Source organism: Neovison vison, chromosome 6, assembly GCF_020171115.1.
Source record: "Neovison vison isolate M4711 chromosome 6, ASM_NN_V1, whole genome shotgun sequence".
In the NCBI taxonomy this organism is placed as follows: domain Eukaryota; kingdom Metazoa; phylum Chordata; class Mammalia; order Carnivora; family Mustelidae; genus Neogale; species Neogale vison.
In genome coordinates this window covers 12,063,432-12,083,210 of record NC_058096.1, presented here as the reverse complement: position 1 = coordinate 12,083,210, position 19,779 = coordinate 12,063,432, and the positions used below count along the sequence as shown (strand labels likewise).

At 40.3% G+C, this 19,779-nt stretch overlaps 1 protein-coding gene across 9 annotated transcripts in view; it reads right to left on the bottom strand.

The window, feature by feature from the left end:
• SYNJ1 (synaptojanin 1) overlaps positions 1–19,779 on the bottom strand; it is an 87,871-nt gene that overhangs the window by 17,834 nt on the left and 50,258 nt on the right. For all 9 annotated transcript variants that reach the window (XM_044251010.1, XM_044251012.1, XM_044251018.1 and 6 more), the window contains 10 exons: positions 19,189–19,380; positions 17,343–17,427; positions 13,619–13,759; positions 13,157–13,349; positions 12,727–12,885; positions 11,514–11,670; positions 10,798–10,915; positions 10,485–10,700; positions 7,291–7,369; positions 2,881–3,043 (listed from right to left, as the gene is read on the bottom strand). In XM_044251010.1, the coding sequence (XP_044106945.1) occupies positions 2,881–3,043; positions 7,291–7,369; positions 10,485–10,700; positions 10,798–10,915; positions 11,514–11,670; positions 12,727–12,885; positions 13,157–13,349; positions 13,619–13,759; positions 17,343–17,427; positions 19,189–19,380 (1,503 nt within the window). The remainder of the gene's footprint in view (positions 1–2,880; positions 3,044–7,290; positions 7,370–10,484; positions 10,701–10,797; positions 10,916–11,513; positions 11,671–12,726; positions 12,886–13,156; positions 13,350–13,618; positions 13,760–17,342; positions 17,428–19,188; positions 19,381–19,779) is intronic.

The following is a 19,779-nucleotide window of genomic DNA, read 5'->3' as shown; positions in this document are numbered from 1 at the left end:
CTCTAAGAGCTACTTCTTTGAGGCTATGGCTGCAGGAATTTATGTTAATGCTCCCCACATCCCCTTGCTGCCAGAATCTCCAGCCCAGCTCTGGGGTGACTTGAACCCACCTGTCAAGGACTAAGCAGAGAGCAGCAGGATATTCGCGTCCTACCATCTCTCTGGGTGACATCAAAATCCATGTAGAAGACACATCAACAGCTGAAAACCCTTGGTCTTGGCCTTACGCTCTCTTCCATCAAACACACACAGCCCTCCCAGGTGCACTAGCTCTGACACATTACTCCAACCCGAGCTCCCAGGCTTTGAGTTCTCTCCTGCAGTGACTCTTCCCTCTTGAGACTTTATCAGGATCCAGGTCTTTGATCCCTCTCCTTTTAGCCCCTGTGCCATTCTGCTTCTCCGAATCTGTCTTCGGCTTCAGCGGCGCTTCAGCTCGGCCACCCCCGGGGCACCTTCTTCTGTCCCACCGCATCAGTTCCGTCACGGCACCAGGGCTGCCGCTGGAGAGAATCCCATGGTGCTGGCCATTGTGGTCACATTAAATTTGCAGTTTTCAGCCTCCTCTGGGACCCCGAAGCTGCCTGGTAATTTCATGACTGGCTCTCTGCCGCTCCCCCCCGCCCCCCAACTCCTTCTCAGGAGCTTTATCTGGAAACTTCTCAACTCTCCTGACGCTGTGGGTTGCCCTACTCCTGCAGGAAACCTCAACTTTTAACACTTCTCAGAGGAAAGAGAAGTCTTAAGATGGGACCCCTGTCCCCCCTGCAACAAACTTCTGCCAAGCCGGAGTCTAATCCCACAGCTGCACTCAGGTCTTTGTGGTTCGGCCCACCCCGTTTTCTCAGGGACCTGCTCTATCACCCCTTCTGCCCAGCTGGTCCCCAACATCGTCAGCCCTTCCCATGGCACGAAGCACTCCCAAGCCTTTCTCATTTTGAGAACAGCGTTCCCCAGAACCCCAGTCTCTGTAGTGCAACCCCCCTCCCACTCCCCAGCCCCCAGCTTAGCTTCTTGAAAGAGTCTGTAGACACTCTCCGCTTCTGCACCTCTAGCCACACCTCAATTTACCACCATCTGGCTTCCTCACTGCACCGCAAGTCCTCTCATGAGTGTGACCAACAGCCTCCGTCACTGTCATTACACCCAAAGGGCAAGTTTCCCCCATGTCTCCTCATCCATCTGAGACACAGGACTCCGCTCACTGTGCCTTCCTTGTTACCATTTCTTTCTTTGGTTTTTTAGGCCCACCTCTTGCCTCTTGGACAGTGCTAGTTGTTTCTTTTCCATTTCCTTTTGTGAGCAGCTGCCTTCTGCCTGTCTTTAAAATCTGGGTTTCTCTGGGACCCCTGGGTGGCACAGTTGGTTAAACGACTGCCTCCGGCTCAGGGCGTGATCCTGGAGTCCCGGGATCGAGTCCCACATCAGGCTCCCAGCTCCATGGGGAGTCTGCTTCTCCCTCTGACCTTCTCCTCGCTCATTCTCTCTCTCACTGTCTCTCTCTCTCAAATAAATAAAATCTTAAAAAAAAAAAAAAAAAAAAATCTGGGTTTCTCTGTTCATTCCCAGGACCAGTTTTCTCCCGTCTCTAGACAGCCCTTCTGGCCAAGCCAGGGCGAACCCGTGACTTGAGTTGCCATTAGAGCGGGCCCAGAGCTCTCTGCAGAGTACCCGCCTCGCGCACCCGCAGCCTACATGTGAGCCCGGGGGCTCCAAAGATACCTCAGCTCAACACGAGCCAAACCAAATTCATCTTCTACCCCGCACGGCTCCCCTGCTTGATTTCTTTCCTCTCTCGTTACTCCCTCATGAGCCTGCTTACGGATGAGGTCGGAGCCTTTTCCCTCTTCGGTCCCTGCACCTTCCTTCTTCCTGGCTCACCCTCTCCACCTTCCCTTCTCTGATTTGCACCGAGCCACTTCGGACTCTCAGTTCAAATTTCAAGTTCTCTGGGAAACTTGCCCTACTTCCCAAATCCGAGGTAGGCCACCGTCCTGTCCCGTGAACTACTGCAGTGCCATTCCCGACTGTATCTCTGTCACCTGACTGTCACTGCCAGCTCACTGGTAACACTGCCAAGCTAGGAATTCTGGAATGACAAGTCAGACATCTGTTGCATTTTCAGCACCCAGTGTGCACCTGGCACATACAAGGTAGGACAGAAATGTATGGACTAAGTCAAGGAATGAACAGAGAAACGTGAAAGCTGGAGATGTCCTGTACGAAGCTCAACTCTTAAATGTGTTCTGTGGAATGTGCACGGTCTCACAGTATGATATATGCTCGTTTTATAAACTAAGGGATGCGCTGTCGTGGGAAATATACCTGAGTAACACAGCACATGGCATGAGAAAGCGCCGGCATGTCTTGATGACATTTAAGGAAATTATTATCCAGGTAACTAGGAACTAAACGTGAAATCTGAAATGGCCACATTTCTATGGGTCCATTCAAACACATGTGTTCCTAGCGTCCTCGAGAATCTTTTTAAAATTGCTTTGAAATGTATCTTCTTCTGTAGTAACAACTCTGAATGCCTTTCTGTTATTAGAACACCCACTTTGAACTTCTACTTCTCTATCTTAACCACAACTAGTGGGACCAAACTACACATCAGAATTATCAATTTGTGCTCTGAGCACAGAAGGACATAAACTCACACTTGTAAAGCTCTGAACCCTTAAATGGAAGAATGGCAAATACATTTGCTACCTAAAGTCTAGGTACAGGCAAAACAGACAATGTAATGCAAAGCAAAATCTAATTAATTCTGCTCTGTGTGTTACAAGAACACAGAGATGGAAAAACCTGGAGACTAGGCGCTGATGGGAAAGGACATTTATCTAGAAGCACAGAAGTACATGTGTTCCATAAACAAACCTTCCATATCGAAATCTGCTGTGACCTCCGCATCTTCTCCAAGCAGGGTGGAGCTTGTCGATGATGGCAAGGCAACATTTATTTTCTCTAAACTCATTTCTTCCTCCAAATTTTTGATCCAGTCTGGACTTTTTAGGGTAATAGTTATAGTCCGACCCAATAACTAGTTGATTAAAAGAGATGGAAAATAAAAATTCATTAGCATGAAAATTATCTTGGAGATATTGATATCTTGGAGATATCTTGAAGAGACTGCTATGTTACACTATGCTAGTTACACTATGCAATAAGTCTAGGCTTAATTCAGCTAGACTCGATTCAACATGTACTGCCTCACACACGCTGAATTTGTAAGTGGCTTAAACATCGCTGATTTTCCCCTTAACAGCCCATGTTGCTCAGGAGGGGGTTTGGGAGAGGGGGGTGGGGTTATGGACACTAGGGAAGGTATGTGCTGGGGTGAGTGCTGTGAAGTGTGTAAACCTGGAGATTCACAGACCTGTACCCTTGGGGATAAAAATATATTATATGTTTATAAAAAATAAAAATTCAAAAAATAAATTAAAAAAACATATAAAAAATGACTGAAAAAAATTTTAAATAAATAAATAAAAGCCCATGTTGTTCAATCTAAGGTCTTCTCTTCTGGAGTGCACACAGATTAGGTTTCTTTTGCTGTAGCCAGTGTCTTTCCCTGGCCAGATGTAAATTCACTGAAAACTGTGCCACATAATTTGATGCTTCCTTTGATTCTGGTCCACAGATTAAGTAATTGGTCCTACATGGAACAATTACAGAAGAGACGACTTGGCATTCTGCCTTTCCTATAAATTTGAGCAGCTTTTAGACCAAAGTATAATCTACAACAGCCAAACACATTATAATTAAGTCACACTGTCCTGTTGACATATTCAAAAAATAGTTTCAAAAAACTTGCAGACAGCCACGAGACTCCTTGGTCAAACAGAGACTGTGCACTAGAAAGACAGTGTCTCTTAAAATCCATGCCATGTAACAAACTTGCTTTCTAAAACCTAAGCTCTCTCCTACACAGTTTCAACTTCCTTCCTTTAAAGAGCTTCTGGAGTATATAAAATAAGTGAACTTTTCTGGTATTTCCAAAGGAGCTGTGTGGCTGTGCCCAACATGCTGTGAAGACAGCTGGCCCCTTTGTGGGTACAGATCTTGCTCGGCTCAATGTGCTATCGACATGAGAATTCCTTAAAGGCACGGGATGGAGACACTGAAAGCTGCTGGCCAGAATGGTACAGTCCTTTTTTTTTTTGAAGATTTTATTTATTTGACAGAGAGAGACACAGTGAGAGAGGGAACATAAGCAGGCAGAGTGGAAGAGACAGAAGCAGGCTTCCCGCTGAGCAGAGAGCCGGATGCAGGCTCGATCCCAGGACCCTGGGATCATGACCTGAGCTGAAGGCAGACGCTTACGGACTGAGCCACCCAGGAGCCCCAGTACAGTCATTTTTTTTTTTTTTTAAGATTTATTTGACAGAGAGAAAGAGATCACAAGCAAGCAGAGAGGCAGAGAAAGAGGGGGAAGCAGGCTCTCCGCTGAGCAGAGAGACCAACATGGGGCTCGATCTCAGGACCCTGAGACCATGACCGGAGTTGAAGGCAGAGGCTTAACCCACTGAGGCAACCAGGTGCCCTTATAATCATTTAGCACCCATGCTGAGCTTTGAAGTCAGTGTCCTAAGAAACTAATAATCCTTTACTTGCTTATCAGACCAAATCAATTCCATTTCAGAACTTGGCAATAGGCTTCATGGGTCTTTAAAGAACACGCTCAAGGGGTGCCTGGGTGGCTCCGTCGTTAAATGTCTGCCTTGGGGGGCACCTGGGTGGCTCAGTGGGTTAAGGCCTCTGCCTTCGGCTCGGGTCATGATCCCAGGGTCCTGGGATTGAGCCCCATATCGGGCTCTCTGCTCAGCGGGGAGCCTGCTTCCTCCTCTCTCTGCCTGCTTCTCTGCCTACTTGTGATCTCTGTCTGTCCAATGAATAAATAAAATATTAAAAAAAAAAAGTGTCTGCCTTCGGCTCAGGTCATGATCCCATGGTCCTGGGATTAAGCCCCACATCAAGCCCCACATCAAGCCCCTCATCAAGCCCCACATCGAGCCCCCTGCTCTACAGGAAGCCTGCTTCTCCCTCCCCCTCTTCCCCTGCTTGTGTTCTCTCTCTTAAATAAATAAATATCTTAAAAAAAAAGAACATGCTCAAGAAGGTCATCCTTTAGGTTTGCCCCACTTCAGCTATCTACTTTCCCCAGCTCCTTCCCTGGAATGCAAGAGCTTTTAAGGATCTACATCCTAGAAGATTTGGGGCTGAAATAATATTATTAACAAAGGCAACAGAATAGAGGTTTGGAAATGTCTAACTTTGAGAAGGACAAATTACACATATTATATACTTTCCATAAACATAATTTTTACAGTATTTTCAAAATATTTTTAGGGTGCTAAGAGTGGGTATTTTCTAAAAGCGTAATATAGGTAACTAGACTTGAAGGTAAGGGACAGGGCTGAAAAGGAGGGGAAAAACTGTGAACAAGGAAAATTAAACTATCAGAGAAAGACAAAAGAAATTCTCGGCAAGGGAGTAAGCTACCGCCAAGTTGAGAGTTACTCTTAAATATTTATATCCTCATGGGATGAAGACATGCTTTAAAGAAACTAAAGCTAAAATTAAATTTAAAAATCAGCAATTTCCATACAGTTAAGATACAATGAAGTCACAAGATCGACAGGTAGGAATATCTGCAGCCCAAATGCAAAGGGACTGAACTTTACACCAAGGCTGCTTCAGAAGATGAGTAAATACCCTGGGAAAAATAGGCCGAGGGCATATGCAGCTTATTTAGAAAGTACCAATGACCAATACATTAAGATAACCAGCAATGAAAATCCTAACGGAAATGACATACCACTTTCGGTTTTTCAGGTTGTCCAAGTTACAAATTACCCAATATTGATTAGGATGTCGACATTAGGTAATCTGAGGCATAATATAATTAGACCCATACTTTCTGAAGAGCACTTAGGCAATAAGCCTCAAATTATAATATGCCTATATTCTCTCACACAGCAAATTTACATCTAGGAATTTTCCTAAGGTCAGGAATAAACAGGACAAGCACACAAAATTAGAGCATGTAGAGGACTTTCCTGGAATATTGGTTTTAATAATTAAATTTGGAAGCAATCTAGTTATTAAGAAGGGTTTGTTAAATAAATTTACGTATCTATCCATGTAATGAAATTAATGCAGACCTTAAAAACATAATTCCTCATACAGAAAAATGTCCATGATACCATCTCAAGTGAAGAGGTAGTGAGAAAACAGCATTTACAACACAATCTTATTTGCGTCTGTGCATGTGCATATGTACACATGTACATCCTGTTTGTGTTACTATGTACACAACTGTATGTATAACCCTATTGGTTTTAATACACATGCATCTATGAAGGTTAAGAGAAATTGTTTTGTAATGGTTGGATTAGTATTCTTCATTATTTTTCTTTATACTTTTCTGTATTTCATGATTTACTTGAGTGTATTACTATTACATTCAGGGAAAACAAGCATATAAAACCTATTTCAAAAGCAATGTATGTGTGGCAACTGTCCTTTTACTCCAAGGAAACTGAAGTAATGTGACAGAAAAGCAATCTCAGGGAAGACTTTATGAGGTGCCCACTGTTGGAGAAATTAGGTCTGGATTTTGGTCCTTCCTTCTAATGACCATATACTTAGAAATTAAGGATCAGTCCAAAGCATTCAGAAAAAAATAGACAGACACAGCACTTTATAGAAGTAAAACTATTCCAGGCCATTGATGTAAATTTCCTCCATCAATAACATTATAAGTCACAGATTAGAAATATCTCCACTAACTAAAACTTTCTAAAATATTTCAGTGGCGTGAATTTGTTATCTTTGGGAATTATTTTATCTACCTCTGAAAGAAGTATCTGGGTACCATGATCCAAGCCAATAAAAGCAGTTCCTAAGAATCAAGAGTACCTTGCTCCCTTGTTTAGTTGTAAATAAAGCATTTTCTTCCTCTGATATAAATCTTTCCTACCATGAATGATCCACAATATCTATCCCAATTAATAAAGTTTCCATGTAATAAAAATCTAGTTAGGTGATAAACATGTTTTCTTCTTAGTCTGTTACTAATGGTTAGTATCTTTAGGGAGGACCAAAATAATTCCTAGCTGGTTAGAAACCTAGTCTAAATAATAAATAATAAAGCATACCATAAGGTCTTTTATAGTCCTGCACTGGAAATACATTTAGATAATCTTTCAGCCTATCTATAACAACATAATCTTTGGATACCTTATTTCAAAATGGTTTCGAATGGTTTCAAAATGGCTGCCTTACCTCTTTACCGTTTAGGTTCAGAACACTCAAGGCAGAGCTTCCCTCCAAAAATGTAACCCACATTTTATCTTCTACAAACCTTCAAGAAAGAGGAAAATAAAACATAAAAATTAGTCAATATCTTATATATAACTAGCCCAACGACTAGCCCAATGACTATTAACAAAGGCCTACAGAGGCCAGGAAGTAAAAAACAAAAACAAAAACAAAACAAACCAGGGAGAGCAATAGGGCCACTGGTGACCTGGAGAGAGCACTCTTCCTCGGAAAGCTTCCAATTCAAATTTCTTTCAAATACTATGCTAATCAAGCAGTCAGACCTGTGGACCTCCATTTGTGATCCCTGCTAATCTAATCCTTCATTTCACTGACTAGGAAAAAAAGGGCCAGAGGTTATAAGTGGCTTGTTCAAAGTGACCTTATAAGGATAATGAGTTACAGGGCTAGACTCCAAGTCTCCTGGCCCTGCAGTCCAAAACTATGTATTTTCATGGTCTCAAAGACTTCCCTGAAGCAAATTTTCTTTGACCAAGAAATAAGAGAGGGAGTTTTCATTAGAATATATACATCTAATGTATACAGAATATATACATATATTCATAGAATATATACATCTGGCCCCAAGGTACTTTACTTTATTATAGTCCTTTTCTTTATTATTAACAGCCATCTACTCTCTTGCAACTTCAGTGATTCTAAGTTTGTAATTTTGAAATAAGAAACCCCAAAAAGAAAAAAATTAAAAGGACTTTAGAACAAGTTCTGAATAAGATGATCACTGATACTTAATATTGTTATCATTAAAAAAAGAGGAAAACAAAAACATTACCTGTTTTACTTACAGAACAATTTTACACATTGAACTACTTCCAATTATATAAATCAAGATCAGAAATCCTTGCACATTTTTCAAAGGGGAAAACATGTACATGTACACACACACACACACATACACTTAACCTAGAATTCAAAAGCATGGCTTATGGATATCAAGAGGAAGAGGCTGTATTCTCTTCCTATCTTCGCCCACTAGGGCAAAAGCTTCTAGATTTTTCCCCCAACTAACAGAAGTATCTACATTTGTTCTAGTTACATTTCCAGGGAATCTCTTATTTACAAATAAAGTCTACAATTTTTATTTAATAAATAAATTTCATTAATAATTTTATAAACCTCTTATTTATAAATAAAGTCTACAAATAGACTTCGGTCACTCCTTGACAGTTGTATTATTCTAGACCAAAAGGTAGTGGTCAGTTTAGCTTCGCTGGTGACAGCAGTCCTCCCCTTGTTTACTTCCATTGTCTCTCTATTCTAACCTGGCTGTCTGCAGGTATAACAACTAGAATATTCCATGTATGGAGACAACCCATAGTTTTATAATGTTAGAATAATACCTTGGTTTGTTACCAATACTTTCTTTTTTTTTTTTTTTAAGATTTTATTTATTTGAGAGAGAGAAAGTGAGAGAGAGAGAGACAGCGCACACAAGAGCGGGGTGAGGGGCAGAAGGAGAAGCAGATTCCTTGCTGAGCAAAGAGCCCAATGTGGGACTTGATCTGAGCCAAAGGCTGATGCCTAACCGACTAAGCTACCCAGGCGCCTACCAATACTTTTTCAAGTGATGCCAAGCACTTTGGGGAGAGTTTTTGGATCCCATTTAATACCAAATTTCTTCAAGACCAGGTTATAAAGATAGGTTGTTTTCCTGTATCAGAGACTTTCATCCTTAATGTACACTTTGGATTCTCTCTAGCCCAGTGTCATAATCTACATTTGCTCGTGAGGACACTTGTGTGCCACTGTGCTGCCCACACTGTGCTCCTGGTAGTTTGGCTTTCTGTACTTGGCAAAGCTTACTGTCATCTGTAAACGTGGAGATTTCACTATGTACTTTCTAGTGCCTTAGGAGTTTAGAAATGTTTTATTTTAAAGCTTTGGGGTAGATCTTTGTTAAAAGATTTGAGGGATATATAAATGCAATTTCTTCCCTAGTTGCTCATTTGCTCTCTGAAAGGACTCTAGGTTTCTTGGCCTGCTTCTCACTCTACAGGGAGCACACCATCTTCAGTCTGTGGAGTACTGTTTAGGATCTAGGGAAGCCATTACACAATTCTCATCTTCCCAACTAGATGACAAGTAGGAATCGAGTCTTCAATTTTCCTCTGCTCTACCCCAGCATCTAGTACAGAGATCTATCTACCAAACAGCTATAAAACGTACCTAAATGAGATGAAAAGCACAGAAAGAAAACAAACCTCTTCCTTATGAAATTCAAACACATACATGTCATTCAGTCTCTCAAAACTGCTGTACACTTGGAAGAGAACATTTTTTTTAAACAAGGGAAGAAGCATCTGCTTTTGCAAAAGGCAGATGGTTAAGTCAATGACAAAAACCAAGACTGAAATGGATGACTCCTGGCTGTTCATCTGGTGGTGCTGCTTCTCCATTAGTTGGAAAATCAAATGTACTTAAAACTACTTAAAACATGAAATTTCTTAAACTGAGGGAGGAAAAGTCACTCTGCTCTACTCCGAGCTCTCCTTACAAAAATGAAACAGTGATCGCAGCTTCATTTTGCCATGGGGCTTTGTTATATATTAGATTGTATGGGAAGTTTAAGATACCACATCTAAATGTGCACGTATCTCTGTCATCAATTGTTCACATAAAGTTTTATTATTCAACTTCAAACTTTCTAACAAGAATTCAGTTTCAAAACCTATAAACTCTTTGAATAACATTTCTATAGTATGGTCTTCCTATAGTTTGGAAATAAAACTACAGTTGACCCTTGAACAACACAGATTTGAACTGCAGTTGTCCACTTACGTGAATTTTTCCCAATACAGTACTGTACATGTCTCTTCTCTTCCTTACTATTTCAGTAACATTTTTTTTCTTCTAGCTTATTTTAAGTATATAACACATATAATATATAAAATCTGTGTTAATTGACTGTTGATATTATTGGTAAGGCTTCCAGTCCACAGTAGGCTATTAGTAGTTTGGGGGGAGTCAAAACTTCTAAGTGGATTTTCAACTGTAGGGGATGATCAGTGTCCCTAACTCCCCCATTATTCAAGTGCCAACTGTATTCATATGCTATTCAAACAATAACAAGGTAATTTCTAATACAGAAAATATTCAGGAGTCATGAGCTGCTTTTGGACGTGAAATATTCTACTCACCTTATCAGTATAACTTCTCCAAAATTTGTAAACTGCTGTAGAAGCTCATCAATCAAAGCATCATCGAAAAAATTATTTTCTGGGACAGAACTTTTGATTGAGACCAATACTGTACCATCTGGTGGACCCTGAACTGCAATTACTTCTTTATAAATGTTTTGCCTCTCTTCAGCTTCAACTTCAAATATATCTATATCAATCAGGGCAACGACAGGCCTTAAGGCATAAAGGAAGATGGATGTGTTAGAAATGTTTAAGAAGGGGTGTATTTCAAATAAATTTCAACCATTAGAAATACCAAGACTGTTTAAACCTATGGTCAGAGGTCTTCAGCTCGGCTCTTCCGTAGTGCAGCAAAGTGCCCGGAGTCCAGGTGTAGAGGATTTTGCTTCCATCTTGAAAACTAGCATTGAGAAGATCTAGATCTTCAGCTGTAGTCAGAATAAAACACACACACACATACAGACAAAGAGAAGCCATATGAGCATGACAGATCATGGGGAGCCAGGGGCAAGCTTCTCTGCTTTACTAGCTTCATCTGCTACACCTGTACAGCAGCAGGAAGTCTAAATACCTTTAAGTTAGAAGGGTATTTTGGTTAAATTATCATTTCATGCTTTACTCAGTCAAAATTAAGGCTTTACTTCTGAGATTACTGAAAGACCTGTGAATACACAGTGTTTCATAAGTCATTCAATGGACAAGTAGCCGTTCATAGTATTTCCAAGCCAGATTAGTTATTCAAATTAAAAACCTTCATCAGCACTCCACTGAAATGCTCATAAAAATTTCATAAAAATGTTTCCTTGCTTCTCTCTATGTGAAATTATGTCACTGAAAGAAAACAGACTAAAAAATTAAATTACTATAAGCAAATCTGAGAATATTTTTTAAATTGTTTTTTATTTCTTCTATTCTAGAAAACCTGGGTTGAAAAAAGCAGCCCTCCTCCCTTGATATTTACATCAGTCTCTTCTTCCTTATAAAATTTGCATTAGCTCATTTAAATGAAGAAGTCCATGTCCCCACCTGATCTATCAAAAGGCCACTTCCTTCTTCTCCAGAGGACACGGTCTGTCCAGGCAGGGGTGCGGCACTTTTCACTGGTGTCATAGTCGTCCGAAAACAAGTCATATTTGTATGTTGGAGCAAAGGTTACTTTTCCTTCTAAAAATCCTCTAAAAATCTAAAACAAACATATATAAAATCAGATAAGCCATTCATTAAATGTCTATTATATGCTGGAGATTCACACAAAATTTGTGTCCATCAGATGAATACTTTTACTGAATGGCACAAAGGTTGAGAAAAAATAACCGAGGACTATTCATGCCACTTGTTTGACCTTTGATGATACAAAGTGAAAAACATGAAGAAGAGAATTCTACCAGACCTTTGAGCTATAACACTTACAACTATAATGGATTTTAGAAATCCTATAGTCTGACATCTAATTCTCAAATGAGGAAGTAAGACCTAAGTCAGATAATCATGAAGGCAGCATATTAAGCGGTCTCAGTTACCTCTTACTTTAAAAAAAAAAAAAAAAAAAATTATTTTAACCTTCCAAAATTTTGTGGTTGTAATTTTTAAAAAATAAGTTTTAGAAAGGCAGATGATATAAGAAACCAAAGAATAAATAAAGCAGATTACCACAAGGTCTTAAAGCCAAAAAACAGGGACTCTGAAAACTAAGATTCCAAATTCACTATTTTTGAAAAAGAAAGAACCAAAAATGTGTACTCTTCCACTTGAAGGTGAATCTTACAGAGACCTTAATATATTTTTCCTCCTGGGAATATTACAAGTCTTCTTTTTCTTTTTTTTTAAGATTTTTTTAAAGAAAAGGTAATTTTGTATATGTTAAACTAGAGACATGTATTTTAAGTATAGAGAGACTCCAAGGTGGGTGCCTGGGTCGCTCAGTTGGTTAAGCATCTGACTCTTGATTTTGGCTCAGGTTATGATCTCAGGGTCATGAGATCGAGCCCTGCCATAATGTTCCATACTGGGTATGGAGCCTGCTTGGGATTTTCTCCCTCCCTTTCCCTCTGTTCCCCGACACCCCTCTCCTCCCCTGGCCTTCTCTCCCCATCTCAAAAAAAAAAAAAAAGAAAAGAAAGAAAGAGAGAGAGAGAGACACTCCAAGAGATTCAAGAAAAGAAAAAAAGGAAAGCAGGTCTCATAACAAAAAAGATTCCCCTTCTCCTCAATGCAAGTATCTTCTTAAATATGTATATACCTGACCAGCATTTTTTTGATTGATAAGCTGATCTCCTGCTATCAGAGAATCCCAATTTTGCTGTCTTATCAGCTCTTTAACTTCTTCATTAGGCAGATCAATGCGGTAGTTGAAATCACCACACCAAAATACGTAGTCATGGGAAAACAGCATCCTTCCCTGAAGGCAAGGAGAAGGGATTTTAGATTCTCAACAGTCAATCTGAAAAATGTTTTGCAACTATTTCTTTGCCTCAGATATGCTTGCCTTCCCCTGGTCAGGCCCTATTTATGTGACCCAAGACTAATAACACATGAAACTTCAATTTAGGTGAACACTGGTGATGTTCCTAGGAACTACCGTATGTTTTCAAAAACTGACAGAGAATTTGGGGTAAATTAAAGTACACATTTCAAAGCTTCATCTTCAAGGACAAGCAGTAAGAGCTTACCATAGGAAAACTCAACTTCCGTGCTATTTCAACAAAATCTTCATTTCTTTCTTTGACTTGTGATTGTCCTGCAGCGAAGTGGCTACAGACGAAGCAGAGGCTTGTCGTATGGAACAACATTCGTATCGCGACTGCTCCCTTATTTCCAGTGGCGCCTCCCATTCCAGTCTTCACAGTATCGACTGCGACATCCCTTCAAAACAGAAGACTCTATATCAAAGAGGGGAGCTACCAAGAGTTCTGTGCATGTCAGAAATTAGGAATGTCTACGACAGAAAGATAAAACTACAGTTTGAGGACAAGGCTGTGCAACAGTATGGGAAAACTCTTAGTGACTCTATCAAAAACACACTGAAAACCAAGATGCAGGAGAAAGTGTTTTCTCTGAAGCAACAAACATGCCAGGTCTTTTCCTTGTCACGCGGTGGTCGGAAGGAGCCTCGGGAGACGCTGTTCACTGACCTGATGAAAGGAGCATGCTGTGGTCTGATAAAAACAAACAGGCAGACGCCCACCAACTGCTCCGAGGCCAGCAGCACATACTTGTTGTCTCTGCTGATGGTCTTCTGCAGCTCCACGGCCCACAGCTTCTGGTTTGTTGTGCTGGCAGAAAATATGACAAAGGGAATCTTCTAAAAGACATTGACAATACAACCTACTTTACAAGGCAATTGTCAATGACATCTTTCTATACCCAAATTTCATAAGACTACCAAACAGTCATGAAATCCATACTGATGGAAATCTTGCTGTAGGCTGGCTTTCTGTTGCTTTTAAAAAGAAAACCCTGGGGGGCCGGGGTGGCTCAGTGGGTTAAGCCTCCACCTTTGGCTTGGGTCATGATCTCAGGGTGCTGGGATGGAGCTCCACATTGGGCTCTCTGCTCAGTGGGGAGTCTGCTTCCCCTCCACCCACCTGCCTCTCTGCCTACTTGTGATCTCTCTCTCTCTGTCAAATAAATAAATAAAATCTTAAAAAACAATTTGGCCAAATGAATACCATACTTCAAAGTGCAGAACCCCTTTACGGAGGAAACCTGAGCGTCCTGACTAAACGAGTGAGCTTCAGTTACACTTTAGTACTCATTAAAACAGAGGAGTACATGCTTCCAGACACTCCATCCCCTCTCTTATTTTTCTGTACTATAATGAATGTCTTTTAAAAACTTCCCATGGAAAATTTTAAACATGCACAAAAAAGAGAGAACCCTAAGAGAAAGCACCATAAACCTATTACCTAAGGTAGCTTCAACAGTTATCAACATTTTGCCAATCTTTTTTCTTTCAACTACCCTCACGTGTGTGTGTGTGTGTGTGTGTGTGAATATTTTAAACCAAATATAAAACAAATGCCATTCGCTCATATGTACTTTAGAATGCATCATCTAATGCAATAGACAGTTTTATTTTTATATAATCACAATGCCCTTATCACACAATTCCTTAATACCATCTAATACTACACAGTTCACATTTTAATTTTCCTAATTATCTAAAAAATGTCTTCTCACAGTTTTGTTTTGTTTTTTAATTTATTTACTTGACAGAGAGATAGAGCACAAGTAGGCAGAGAGAGAAGGAGAAGCAGGCTCCCCACTGAGTAAGGAGTCTGATGCGGGGCTCAATCCCAAGATTCTGGGACTGTGACTCGAGCTGAAGGCAGACGCTTAATGACTGAGCCACCCAGGCGCCCCTCACAGTTGGTTTCTTTTTTCTTAAGATTTTTATTTATTTATTTGACAGACCGAGATCACAAGTAGGCAGAGAAGCAGGCAGAGAGAGAGAAGGAAGCAGGCTCCCTGCTGAGCAGAGAGCCCAATGTGGGGCTCGATCCCAGGACCCTGGGATCATGACCTGAGCTGAAGGCAGAGGCTTTAACCCACTGAGCCACCTAGGCGTCCCCACAGGTGGTTTCTTTAAAATAAGGTCCGGGAGGCTCCTGGGTGGCTTAGTTGGTTAAGCAAATGACTCTTGGTTTTGGCTTGGGTCACGATCTCAGGATCCTGAGATTGAGCCCCACATCAGGCTCTGTGCTCAGTGTGGAGTCTGCTTGAGATTCTCTCCCGCGCCCTCTGCCCCTTTCCCGGCTCACTCACTTACTCTCAAATCAATAAAATCCAAAAAAGACTAAAATAAAACAGGGTCCAAATAGGGTGCACACACTGCATTTGCTTGTTACAGCTCTTGAATCTTTAATAGTCTCTCAACCCTCACCGCTCCATCCCCTTTCTAATGCTATTTTATTTTTTAAGAAGTTGGGCCATTTGTCAGTAAAATGTTTGACAGCCTGGATTTGACTGATGTGTCTTCACAGGATTTTGACTTGTCCCTCTAACTCTTGCATTTGCTTTAAACCGGTTAACATAGAAGCTTAAGAAACCCATTCAAATTTATTTATTTGTTTTGGCAAAAATAACCTCATGGCTAGTGCAGTCCCCCTTACGTCAAAGCAGGAAGCACCAAACCTCTGTGCTGTTAGAGCAGATCTGCTGCGCAGACTCTGACAATCTAATCAACTCTTCACAATGAAAAGGTCCCCATTAATCCCGCTAGAGTCTTCACATCTATTGGTCACCGCCATTACTTCATGAGGGGCTGCACGGCTTTGATTTTGTAACCGCAGCATTCCACAGGCACTGTCCTAAGTTAGAATTCTTCTCTAAAGAACTTTTCTCAACTATTCCATTAGTCTGAAACACAGTTCATACAAAGATGATAGCATAAATGCCTGGGTCTTTATAGATTTTCAGATTAATAAGCTTGAACCTCCAAAGCACCCCCAAGAACCTCTAAAGGGAGCAAAAAAGTGTGTTCTCAGAGTTCCAGGCCACACATGATAAGCGGAAAGCCAGAGTATGACCTCACGCCCATTTATCTAATCTAACACCGCCATACCACCTCCAAAACACAAACCAGCACATGGATTCTCTTCTACTCCCTACCATAATCCTACCACCACAGCTTGGGTTCTGAGAAGAGAATGATGGCTTTCATCTCTTTATCCAGCTCGCTTCTCAGGCCCAGTGAACCCTACCTGATCATTCTATTTAAACTGCACCCCCACCCCCAACTCCACACACCTAAGTCCCTTTACCTGTCTTTTTTTTTTTTTTTAAAGATTTTTATTTATTTATTTATTTGACAGAGAGAGATCACAAGCAGATGGAGAGGCAGGCAGAGAGGGAGATAGAGGAAGCAGGCTCCCTGCTGAGCAGAGAGCCTGATGCAGGACTCGATCCCAGGACCCCGAGATCATGACCTGAGCCGAAGGCAGCGGCTTAACCCACTGAGCCACCCAGGCGCCCCCCTTTACCTGTCTTTATTTTCCATTCCACTTCTACCACGCTACATACAAGCACAACTTGTCTTACTGTGACTTGCTTTATTGTGCTTCCCAGCTACTGTGTTTTCTACAAATTGAAGGTCTGTGGCAACCCTGTGTCAAGCAGGCCCATCAGTGCCATTTTTCCAACAGCATTTGCTAACTTCCTGTTTCTGTGTCACATTTTGATAATTCTCACAAAATTTCAAACTTTTTCATTTTTATTGTATTTGTTATGGTGACCTGTGGTCAAAGATTAAGACTAGAAGAAAGCTCAGAAGATGATTAGCATTTTTTAGCAAAGAAGAATGTTTTAATTCAGGTATATATGTTGTTGGTTACACATAATGCCATCGCAGACTTAGAAGAGTACAGTATAGTGTAAACCTAAATGCATCAGGAAGCCAAAAAATTCATTTGACTATGTTTACTGTGGTATTTGCTTTAGTGCAGATTGAGAACTGAGCCTGCAGTATCACTTCAGCTGAGGAAAAAAAAAAATGCCTATATTTATTCTGAAAATCTTAAAAAAAAAAGTCGTCAGATTTTAAAAGATTTGCAAAGGGGCACCTGGGTGGCACAGCCGATTAAGCGATGCTTCTCAGTTTCGGCCCAGGTCATGATCTCAGGGTCCTGAGATGGAGCCCCACATCTGGCTCTGTGCTCAGTGCAGCGTCTGTTTAAGATTCTCTCTCCGTTTCCCTCGGTCCCTCCCTGCCCCTTAAATAAATAAATCAATCTTAAAAAACAAAAACAAAAACAAAAAAAACCCCTCTAGATATATTACCCCAATCTATCTTTGTCAGAACTACTTAATTATCTGCCTTCCATGTCCCTCAACTAGACAATTACCTCATTGGCTTACCTTGCATTCACAATGTTTCCAGCATTCAACTCAACCATTTCTTCAAAACCAATTGCAAATATATCAGTTGGCTTACTTCTTTTATCTACAATTAAGCAACCAAAACGAACTTTTAAAAGGTAGCCTTAATCAAATGCCCCCCCCCAAAAAACCCAGCATAACTAAGACCAACAAACCTCATAAAATTTCATTTTTTTGTGTTTTACGTATAACCAAATTCTAATTACAGGTGAAAACAACGAATGGGACAAAATTACTTTAAATTTATCTTCTATTCAGCCTCCTAAGTTTGCTTCTTTAAGACTGTTATTCTCAAAGATCGTTAAGTCCTTCCAGAAATCATTTTGAAAGCATTCTTGCTAAAATCTGCACTATGGGCACCAGAGAAACAAGCCACTTCTCAAAGGCTTAAGTGAACAAAAGATGGGGAAGTAAAGGGATTCTTCAGAAAAGGCATAAAGAGGCTGAGAAATCAGCTCAAATTAGAGATAACAGGAGGGATTTTTCACATTCAAATATGAAAACTAGAGGTTTGACCTTTTTGCTATTTCCTTGGTAGAAGAATCCAAGAAAATTAATGGAGATCCGGGTGTTAAGATGTACCCCCTCTGTTCCAGCCATTAGCACTCTCCCAACAGACAAGGAAGACGAGAGAACAGGAGCTACCTGAGAGAAGCAGCCCAGGGGGACTTGGGGCCCAAATATTCAGAAATGAAGAAAAGTAGCTAGAAAGGGCCTATAAATAGTATGAACTGGGAAAGGAAACAAATAAAACTCTTTATTGACTGCTATTATGTACAAGGATTATACATGCCTCATCTCATTTACCACATACTTTATAAGACAGATTATTTTTGTCCTTTAGTTGCAGACAAGATCCTGAGGCTGTGCAGAACCTAAACAACTTGCCCCACACTTCCATAAACTGCGGTGCGGCACAATGACGCCAGAACCAACTCGCCAGAATTCAAATTCTGGTTTTGCCATTAGTAACCACACCCTTGGGCAGGTCACCTCCCCTGCTGTGCCTTGGTTTCTTCATCTGAGAAATTAGAATAATAATAGTGTCTATGTAGTAGGTCTGTTACAGGAAATAATGTAAGTACTTACAGAATTGTGGTGTTAGCTGTTATTTGATTATTATTACTATGACGGCAACTACAATGTCAAATTATGTTCAGTGTAAGTGAAAAGGGCATTTTAATAGACGTCCAAGGCTGGGGGGGGGAACCTCTCAGGGTTGGAGATATAACTGATTGCAGATAACTACAAACAGGAAAACCTGTATCTCACATTTCTTCCTATGCACCTCGCCTTATACATATTACTTGCTGGCTGTGTACCATTTGAAAAAGGAATTTGAAGTGACTTTTAAAAAAAGAAGGCAGCCTCAAATTCACAATTCTAATAAAAAAAAATCTAAAAAAGCATTCTCAGCTCAGTGTTTGGTTTGGGCTATTAATGACAACCAAGTTTTTCCAAGGATAAAATCAGTACTGTTAAGTTATAAAGTGCCAACAAATGTCACAACCAGTTTTGTAAGATTTTTCATAATCTACCCCAAATACTTACCTTAGTAGCTAAACAGCTAACTAGATTTGAAAATATGGAACATACTAGGCTTAAAAAATCACCAATTACAAATAAGCTTGCTTTGTGTCAGTTTAAAAGATTAAGAACCAGTTTTTCTTATATGCGTGGTTACCCGTAAAGGTTTGGCCTTCACACTTAAAAATCCAAGTTTCTTTTATAGAGTAACGCATATTATGATGTGTTATATTTGCTTTATAGATTAATAAATCACAGTCAGGATTTAGTAAGTGAATCCATATTATAAAAAGCGGACCTTGAAACTCCTGGATGCCAGCTAACTTGGGTGCATCAAGAAGCCAGTCGGTGAGTGTCTGATTCTTAAAAGCTATGCTACGAAACTGCTTCCCACCATTCACGTTCCAGGTTCCGACACATACTCGGATCTTCTTGGGCTTTGAATACTTGTAGAAATTCTCACACATGCTCTTGAGTACTTTGGAAGATGCTAATCGAAAAGAACACATAACAGAATCTTAGCTGCATTAAACCACCTTTAGAAATTGATTTTTATATCTGAGAAAGGATGGATGGGAAGTACAATTATCATCATAAGCACAAACAAGCATAAGACACATGCACAGCCCAGCACGATGCCAGTAACCGACAAGATTTTTTTTTAATTTGACATTTCCTACAATTGTCACAGTAAAAATGCTATTATAGGATTATTGCAATAATGTAAAACATGCAGAAAAGTTCTGTTTCAATGAAGTAGTAGATTGTTTTACAGTGTATGAAACTAGACTCTACATTTTTAGGAATATAGCCATTGCTTTTCATATATCTTTCATTTAAAGGCTGGTAAAAATATAAATCTTATTTCTTATTTCCAAACAAAAACATC